The 10,000-nt window shown below is 34.8% G+C and overlaps 4 protein-coding genes across 4 annotated transcripts in view; 2 read left to right on the forward strand and 2 right to left on the reverse strand.

Moving 5' to 3' along the window:
* Window positions 1-1,573, forward strand: part of LOC113806511 (uncharacterized) — a 2,103-nt gene extending 530 nt beyond the window's left edge. The window contains exons 4-7 of the mRNA XM_070127367.1: window positions 318-423; window positions 624-733; window positions 952-1,077; window positions 1,246-1,573. Of these exons, the coding sequence (XP_069983468.1) occupies window positions 318-423; window positions 624-733; window positions 952-1,077; window positions 1,246-1,335 (432 nt within the window). The 3' untranslated portion in view covers window positions 1,336-1,573. The remainder of the gene's footprint in view (window positions 1-317; window positions 424-623; window positions 734-951; window positions 1,078-1,245) is intronic.
* LOC113806508 (uncharacterized) overlaps window positions 1-10,000 on the reverse strand; it is a 15,544-nt gene that overhangs the window by 5,124 nt on the left and 420 nt on the right. The gene's annotated exons all lie outside the window — the stretch shown is intronic.
* LOC138863127 (uncharacterized) lies at window positions 1,994-6,307 on the forward strand. The gene is made up of 9 exons (XM_070126837.1): window positions 1,994-2,011; window positions 3,174-3,365; window positions 4,048-4,191; window positions 4,382-4,454; window positions 4,591-4,637; window positions 5,028-5,133; window positions 5,354-5,463; window positions 5,724-5,849; window positions 6,026-6,307. Exons 1-9 carry the CDS (start codon window positions 1,994-1,996, stop codon window positions 6,113-6,115), a joined length of 906 nt encoding a protein of 301 aa, XP_069982938.1. The 3' UTR covers window positions 6,116-6,307.
* The window catches only part of LOC113806509 (uncharacterized), a 6,910-nt gene continuing 5,137 nt past the window's right edge, over window positions 8,228-10,000 (reverse strand). The window contains exons 2-6 of the mRNA XM_070127366.1: window positions 9,961-10,000; window positions 9,347-9,452; window positions 9,018-9,127; window positions 8,673-8,798; window positions 8,228-8,506 (exon numbers count right to left, since the gene is read on the reverse strand). The exon at window positions 9,961-10,000 is cut by the window's right edge and continues 7 nt beyond it. Coding sequence (XP_069983467.1) covers window positions 8,417-8,506; window positions 8,673-8,798; window positions 9,018-9,127; window positions 9,347-9,452; window positions 9,961-10,000 — 472 coding nt within the window. The 3' untranslated portion in view covers window positions 8,228-8,416. The remainder of the gene's footprint in view (window positions 8,507-8,672; window positions 8,799-9,017; window positions 9,128-9,346; window positions 9,453-9,960) is intronic.

Genomic DNA, 10,000 nt, shown 5'->3' on the forward strand with positions numbered 1-10,000 from the left:
GGTTAGCAGGATAACTCAAAGTTATAACAGAGGTGTGCCTTAGTCCAACTAAGATGCTATTAAATTTTGGTGGTGATCCGGATTATGTTTCGGATCCAGGAATTGTTTAAATGCCGCTATTGCCTTGGCGGAGGTAAGCGCTCTCTGAGTGCTTCTAGTTTCCTCATACTTTTATTTGAATTATTCTGTGGGTTAGTGTTGCTGTTTCTGTGCAAGAAGGAAAATTATGTAACATTGATTATTAGAATTTAGTTTAAGATAGGATGGTGCCTTGTTTAGCAGTAATTCCATTCCTAAACGCACTTGTCTTCTTAAAGCTGCAAGTCTGCAAGAACCTCTTCGCAACTGAACATGATGAACAAACAAGGAGAGAAATATACAGGAAATGTCTCGATGTAAACGGCTTCAGCCATCTCGATGACGGTGAGAGTACTTCACATTTTCCCACTTTAATTGTAACTATGATAAATAAATAAAGCCAAGATAGGTTGAGCATAATAATCATAGAATATTTATGTTAATAACTGCAGTACTGTTGATAATGGCATTAGTAGTGGCGATATTTTTATACCAAAATGTTCTTGGAAACAAAAGGGATTATTAATGGGTCTTTATCTCTCCAGTGGACCCTGAGCTCCTCTTCAGCCCCACAGACGCACAGGCTCTGGCGCTCTTTGGTTCCGAGGAGAACCACCTGGCAGTGAAGCAGTGCGTCCTGCAGGAGCGTGGAGAGGTAAGTCCAAGGGCATGGCCCTCTTCAGGCACTCAATTTTCATGCTAGACAGCCGTATGGAGAATGTATATATTATTTAACGACTCGATAAGACCAAATTATTTGAGGATACTGTACTGTACTTTAAACATTTGTTCCTTCATCAGTAACCTTTATTGTTCCGTGTAAGTAGATGACTACAGTCACTGTTTTCTCTCCCCCCCCTCCTTCGCTCCCAGGTAAGGCCTGACGGAACAGTCGAGCCTCAGCCCTTCCTGGACAGGCTGACTCCCGCCCTTAACGACACTCGTCCTGACCTCCTCGACCGCCTCGTTTCTGGCGCAGAGTTCTGCTTGCTCCAAAGCGTAAGTTCTGCTCCTTCCCCATTATGCTTTAGGAAGAATTCATGTCTCATACATTCACACAGATTAAGCACTTTCCTTCACTCTTCTCTAATCCCTCTTTCTGTGTTCACATTTTGTGTCCCTATTTCGGCATTACGTGTTATTTCGGTGTCCATTTTTTCTTTTCAGATTGAGGAGTGGGAGGCCTGCATCTTCTACGAATGCTTCCTGGGGGATTTCACAACACCTGTGCCTACAACTGTTGTTCCTGAGGAGTAATGGTGTGAAATCATTCCTTTCTCCCGTGGAAATCTTCATGCCACGACAGTGTAAATTAAACTATAATGACTATAAAAGATTTCGAATTATTATCATCCATTTCTTTATACCTTTTCAAAAGATCTCCGCTCAAAAATAATAGACATTTTTTCTAAATACGGAATGACGTTAAATTGAAATGAAAGACCTTTCTCCGAGATAGTTCCCCATCATGAATAATAAAGACCAATACCCTGAAGCATTTGGTAATTATATTTTCCTCATTCTATTTTCTACACTCAATTGGAATAAAAAGTATGTTCTGCTCATTCAACGTAGCACATCCTCAGAAAACAGATTTCTGAAATCATTCAAGCAAACATTTAAAATTCCTTGCTAGGTTCATTAATTTTCGGACAAATGATTCCACGTTATTTGCAGATTTTATATTTCAAAAAAGGGAACAGATTTCTTTGCAGATTTCTTATATAATATACACATCAGCGACGCATATAAAGATCAGTTACTGGACTTTTTTCATAAAAATCACGCTTTGAGTTTTGCATAGAACCACAAATCATGGAACACATTGCCCCTTTTACTGAGACTCAGAAGCCATGGACGTCCCAGACGCCAGAAAATGTGTAAAAAGAATATCACTCTATGAACTGTATTCTTGATGACGAATGTAGAAAAGGTATGAAATAAATGAGAATAAATTCACAAAATAAGAGATGCACATCGTCAGAAATACAAAACTTTTCTAGTACTCTCTATGTACGAAAGTTTCTTTACAAAATCCGACAATAATAATAATAAACAAGAATTAGGTACACCATCAGTAACATTTCCGTTATCATTACACTCACAAACACACAGAAGCATATATATATATATATATATATATATATATATATATATATATATATATATATATATATATATATATATATATATATATATATATATATATATATATATTAATTAAGAAAATTACATGCATATCAAATAAACATATATATAATATATCACGTATTACACACACACACACACACATGTATATATATATATATATATATATATATATATATATATATATATATATATATATATATATATATATATATATATACAGTGTATGTGCACAATCATATAAAAGTAACAAAGATCCCTTTAAAGAAAGTATGTATATATATGTGTATATGTATATAAATGTATATAAAAATATACATATATATGTATATAAGTATACATACATACATACATACATACATATATATATATATATATATATATATATATATATGTGTGTGTGTGTGTGTGTGTGTGTGTGTGTGTGTGTGTGTGTGTGTGTGCATGTGTGTGTGTGTATGTGTGTATATGGAGGGAATATTCTTGAAAAAAAAAAAAAATTAAATTCATTGTCATTAACAGCATTATCAGTCTTTTTACTGATCACTATAATCACTTTCCAATATATATATATATATATATATATATATATATATATATATATATATATATATATATATATATATATATATATATATATATACATATATATATATATATATATATATATATATATATATATATATATATATATATATATATATATATATATATATATATATATATATATATATATATATGGAGGAAAAGATATTACTATTCTGGGAAAAAAGTGAAATTATCTTCGATGTTATTAACATTTCTTATTATAAAAGAAATTCATTTCCATAGCAATCCCAGGGAATGACCCGACTCTCATATAATCTATTTTCGTCCTTAAGACGAAATCGTCAAAATGTTCCGTGGCCGTTCTCTGCGGTCCCCGAAAAATATTCTGCATCTTTTAGCTTCTAAGGAATGGCCAGAGTCTTTGCGAAAAATATTTGTCATTCACCGACTATAATGTGACCCGGTTTCAGGTCGCGACCTCCCGAGCAGGGGCTTGGGCGACGCTGTCTCGAAGGACGTTCCTCTGGCAGACGGGGCCCTGGCCAGCGGACGCCCTTCCTGCCTCGGGCCGTGGGCGGGATGCCAAATCTGTCGGATGTTTCTCATTTAAATCGACTGAAATAAGCAAAGTCAATATGACGATTTCACTTGTAGTATGTTGTAGCCTGTGAAATGTTCAATTAATTCAACATATTTCCTTGAACGCTTTTACACTTAAACTGTTTATATATATATATATATATATATATATATATATATATATATATATATATATATATATATATATATATATCCACACACATTTATATACAAAACATATGTGTATTCATATACGTATGCATATGTATGCGTGCACAAAATAACACACACACACACACGATATATATATATATATATATATATATATATATATATATATATATATATATATATATATATATATATATATATATATATATAAATATACGTATGTATGTATATATGTATTATATATACATTTATATATTCATATACATATAAATACATGTATGTATGTATATAATATATATATATATATATATATATATATATATATATATATATATATATATATATATATATATATATATATATGTATGTATATGTACTGTATATTATGCCTGTATGATTATAACATAAGGTTCTGACATATGCATTGTTCACTACTTGCCTCCATTTCCTTCATTTTTTTCATTTCTATCTCTTTCACTAAGTATTTGTGCTTTTAACTTCTCTCTTCTTTCCACTGTTTAGCATCAAGCACGCAAATTGCACAGCAATTTGGATGCTTGTCTTCCGTCTTCTCCTGATGACGCAAGCAAACAAGCTGAGTCACGCGTCTCATATATAAGGGACGCTCTGTCAAGCTCATTCAGTCTGCTTCTGCTCACCTTCGCAGTAAGTGCTAGAGGAGCTTTCACTGCTTGGAAGCTCATCTCATTAATTTTTTTTATTATTCGACTTTCATACAGATGTAACCAATTTCAAAATTATGTTTGGTAGATTAAGATATATATGATTACTGTATTTTTATCAAAGCATTTAATTAGGAATATCAGATTAACAGTATGTTTTGTCTACATTCCAGAACATGATCAAAGCCTTGACCTTCTTGGCTGCAGTGGCCGCAGTTTCTGCCTCTCCTCAACAATTTTTAAAAGGTAAATAGCTAGCCTGCTTGTTTTCTCTAATAACGAAAGTACACATAAAAGCAGGAGAAATGAGTGGAGGACTACTGCCCAATGACACTCTATACAAGCACTGTCCATTCCGTATCTAACAGTATCTTTCCTTCAGATGTAACATGTGAGGGAGCTGATAATGTGACCTCGTGTGAGGCTGATGTGAGTACTGTTTTATTTTGTTTAATTACCTCAGCCAAGGAGGTTATGTCTTTGGTAGCATTGATTAGTTTGTTCGTTGGTTAGCAGGATAACTCAAAGATATGAAGAGAGGTGTGCCTTAGTCCAACTAAGATGCTATTAAATTTTGGTGGTGATCCGGATTATGGTTCGGATCCAGGAATTGTTTAAATGATTGCATCTTGCCCCTATTGCCTTGGCGGAGGTATGCGCTCTCTGAGTGCTTTTAGTTTCCCCATATTTTTATTTGAATTATTCTGTGGGTTAGTGTTGTTAATTCTGTGCAAGAAGAAAAATTGTATAACAGTTTATGATAGGATGATGCCTCGTTTAGCAGTAATTTCCTTCCTAAACGCACTTGTCTTCTTAAAGCTGCAAGTCTGCAAGAACCTCTTCGCAACTGAACATGATGAACAAACGAGGAGAGAAATATACAGGAAATGTCTCGATGTAAATGGCTTCAGCCATCTCGATGACGGTGAGAATACTTCACATTTTCCCCCCTTTAATAGTACTTATGATAAATAGTAATATAGTGAAATAAAACCAAGATAGGTTGAGCATGATAAAGATAATCATCGAATATTCATGTTAATAACTGCAGTACTGTTGATAATGGCATTAGTAGTGGCGATATTTCTATACCAAAAATGTTCTTGAAAACAAAAGGGATTATTAATGGGTCTTTATCTCTCCAGTGGACCCTGAGCTCCTCTTCAGCCCCACAGACGCACAGGCTCTGGTGCTCTTTGGTTCCGAGGAGAACCACCTGGCAGTGAAGCAGTGCGTCCTGCAGGAGCGTGGAGAGGTAAGTCCAAGGGCATGGCCCTCTTAAAGCACTCGATTTTCATGCTAAATAGTCGTGTGGGAAATGTAAAGTATATATTATTTAACGACTCGAGGAGACTAAATCATTTGAGGATACTGTACTGTACTTTAAACATTTGTTCCTTCATCAGAAACCTTTATTGCTCCGTATAAGTAGATAACAACAGTCACATGACCTGTTTTCTCATACTCCCATGATCATTATCACCCCCCCCCCCCCACCCCTTCTTTGCTCCGCAGATGAGGCCTGACGGAACAGTCGACCCTCAGCCCTTCCTGGACAGGCTGACTCCCGCCCTTAACGACACTCGTCCTGACCTCCTCGACCGCCTCGTTTCTGGCGCAGAGTCCTGCTCGCCTCAAAGCGTAAGTTCTGCTCCTTCCCCATTATGCTTTAGGAAGAATTCATGTCTCATACATTCATAGAGATTTAGTCCTTTCCTTCACTCTTCTCTAATCCCTCTTTCTGTATTCTCATTTTGTGTCCCTATTTCAGCATTACGTGTTATTTCGGTGTCCATTAATTTTTCTTTTCTTTTCAGATTGAGGAGTGGGAGGCCTGCATCTTCTACGAATGCTTCCTGGGGGATTTCACAACACCTGTGCCTACAACTGTTGTTCCTGAGGAGTAATGGTGTGAAATCATTCCTTTCTCCCGTGGAAATCTTCGTGTTACAACAGTATAAATTAAAATTATTATGATTGAAAAAAAAAAATGATTTTTATTAATTCTTTATCGCATTCTTCAAAAGTTCTCCGCTAAAAGTCCAAATCGATGTAGGCCTTATAGACATTCTTTTTTAATAATAAGGAATGACATTAAGTTGATAAGAAAGACGTTTCTCCGAGACAGTTCACCATAATGAATAATAAAGACACCTTTAAGTATCCAGTAATTATATTTTCCTCATTCTGTTTTCTACATTCGAATGAAATTAAAACATCCGTTCTGTCCATTCAACAGAGCATATCCTCCGAAACAGATTTACGAAATCATTCAAGCAAACTTCCTAGGTTCATTAATTAGAATATACTAGAATATACTACACGTGAAATAATTTTTTCATTTCAGTAGATTATTATAAGATATCAACAGATTTGGCATCCCGCTCACGGCCCGAGGCAGGAAGGGCGTCCGCTGGCCAGGGCCCCGTCTGCCAGAGGAACGTCCTTCGAGACAGCGTCGCCCAAGCCCCTGCTCGGGAGGTCGCGACCTGAAACCGGGTCACATTATAGTCGGTGAATGACAAATACTTTTCGCAAAGACTCTGGCCATTCCTTAGAAGCTAAAAGATGCAAAATATTTTTCTGTGGCCGCAGATAACAGCCACGGAAGATTTGGGATTGTAATGGAAGATAATTTTTTTCACAAGAGTGATAATATTCATAACACTGTTGATAATATCATCCTTTTCAGGGATTTCAAGAACTTTCCCTCCATATACAGTTTTTTTTTTCTTTTGAAAATTGATTATAAGGTAAATGAGTAATATTGATAATAAAAACGACTGATATTTTTATTAATGACAATAAAGATAATATTTTATTTCTGGAGTTTCAAGAACATTCCTTCTATATATATGTGTGTGTGTGTGTGTCTGTTTTTGTATATATATGCATGTATACATATATACACTTTTTTAAAGTGATCTCTGCTACTTTTAATCACACAAACACACCCATGTATGTATGTATATATATATGTATATATATATATATATATATATATATATATATATATATATATATATATATATATGTGTGTGTGTGTGTGTGTGTGTGTGTGTGTGTGTGTGTGTGTGTGTTTTTATATGAGATATATATATATATATATATATATATATATATATATATATATATATATATATATATATATATATATATGTAAATGTTTGTTTTTATATCACACACACATATATATACATGTATATATGCATACATACAATATATATATATATATATATATATATATATATATATATATATATATATATATATATATATACATATATGTACAATAATATATATATATATATATATATATATATATATATATATATATATATATATATATATATATACATGCGTGTGTTTGTGTGATTATAAAGGAAATGTTGCTACTGGTGTACCCCATTTTTTATATATTGTTGGATTTTGTAAAGAAACTTTTGTACAATGAGAGTACCAGAAAGGTATTGTATTTCTGATGAAGATATATTCGAAATCGGTTAAATGAATCTATTGTACTGTGAAGATTTTCATTCTCATTCATACCTTTTCTACATTTGTCAACATGAATACGGTTCATAGAGTGCATTTCTTTTTACACATTTTCTATGCTCTTCTTACACATTTCTATGGTTTCTGAGTCTCAGTAAAAGGGGCAATGTCTTCCATTCATTTTGGTTCCAAGAAAAACTCACAAGCGTGATTGTGTTAAAAAAGTATAGAAACTGCGTCTGTGATGTGTTTATTAAATAAGAAATATTTAAAGAACATCAAATCCCTTTTTGAAATATAAAAATCTGCAAATAACATGGAATTTTTTCTTTGTAAATGAATGAACCTAGCAAGGAAATTAAAACGTTTGCCTGCTTTTCTGAGGGTGTGCTACGTTGAATGAACAGAACAGACGTTTTTATTTTATGTGTAGAAGTGTAGAATATCTGAGGAAATATAATAACTAAAGGATTAAAAGTATGTCTTTATTATTCATGATGGGGAACTATCTCGGAGAAATGTCTTTCATATCAATTTCACGTCATTCTGTATCATTAAAAAAAATGTCTGTAAAGCCTACATCGATTTGAACTTTTAGTGGAGATCTGAAAAAGTATAAAGGAATAGATGATAATGATTCCAAATCTTTGTCATTATAGTTTAATTTACAGTTTTGACAAATTTCCACGGGAGAAAGGAACGATTGCACACCATTACTCCTCAGGAACAACAGTTGTAGGCACAGGTGTTGTGAAATCCCCCAGGAAGCATTCGTAGAAGATGCAGACCTCCCACTCCTCAATCTGAAAAGAAAAAATGGACTGAAATAACACGTAATGCCGAAATAGGGACACAAAATGTGAACACAGAAAGAGGGATTAGAGAAGAGTGAAGGGAAGTGCTTAATCTGTGTGAATGTATGAGACATGAATTCTTCCTAAAGCATAATGGGGAAGGAGCAGAACTTACGCTTTGAGGCGAGCAGGACTCTGAGCCAGAAACGAGGCGGTCGAGGAGGTCAGGACGAGAGTCGTTAAGGGCGGGAGTCAGCCTGTCCAGGAAGGGCTGAGGGTCGACTGTTCCGTCAGGCCTTACCTGGGAGCGAAGGAGGGGGGGGGAGAGAAAACAGTGACTGTAGTCATCTACTTACACGGAACAACAAAGGTTACTGATGAAGGAACAAATGTTTAAAGTACAGTACATTATCCTCAAATAATTAGGTCTTATCGAGTCGTTAAATAATATATACATTCTCCATACGGCTGTCTAGCATGAAAATTGAGTGGCTTAAGAGGGTCATGCCCTTGGACTTACCTCTCCACGCTCCTGCAGGACGCACTGCTTCACTGCCAGGTGGTTCTCCTCGGAACCAAAGAGCGCCAGAGCCTGTGCGTCTGTGGGGCTGAAGAGGAGCTCAGGGTCCACTGGAGAGATAAAGACCCATTAATAATCCCTTTTGTTTTCAGGAACATTTTTGGTATAAAAATATCGCCACTACAAATGCCATTATCAACAGTACTGCAGTTATTAACATGAATATTCTATGATTATCTTTATTATGCTCAGCCTATCTTGGCTTTATTTCACTATATTACTATTTATCATGAGTACTATTAAAGGGGAAAAATGTGAAGTATTCTCACCGTCATCGAGATGGCTGAAGCCGTTTACATCGAGGCATTTCCTGTATATTTCTCTCCTCGTTTGTTCATCGTGTTCAGTTGCGAAGAGGTTCTTGCAGACTTGCAGCTTTGAGAAGACAAGTGCGTTTAGGAAGGAAATTACTGCTAAACAAGGCAGCATCCTATCTTAAACTAAATTCTTATAATCAATGTTACACAATTTTTCTTCTTGCACAGAAACAGCAACACTAACCCACGGTATAATTCAAATAAAAATATGGGGAAACTAAAAGCACTCAGAGAGCGCATACCTCCGCCAAGGCAATAGGGGCAAGATGCAATCATTTAAACAATTCCTGTAAAATTTAATATTTATGTTTATCCAAAATTAAAATTTATAAGTGAAAGCAACTTGCGCGTTTGATGCTAAACAGTGGAAAGAAGAGAGAGGAAGTTAAAAGCACATATACTTAGTGAAAGATAGAAATGAAAATTTAATAGCATCTCAGTTGGGCTAAGGCACACCTCTGTTATATCTTTGAGTTATCCTGCTAACCAACGAACAAACTAGTCAATGCTACCAAAGACATAGCCTCCTTGGCTGAGGTAATTAAACAAAATAAAACAGTACTCACATCAGCCTCACACGAGGTCACATTATCAGCTCCCTCACAT

Source organism: Penaeus vannamei, chromosome 11 (assembly GCF_042767895.1).
Source record: "Penaeus vannamei isolate JL-2024 chromosome 11, ASM4276789v1, whole genome shotgun sequence".
NCBI classification, from domain to species: domain Eukaryota; kingdom Metazoa; phylum Arthropoda; class Malacostraca; order Decapoda; family Penaeidae; genus Penaeus; species Penaeus vannamei.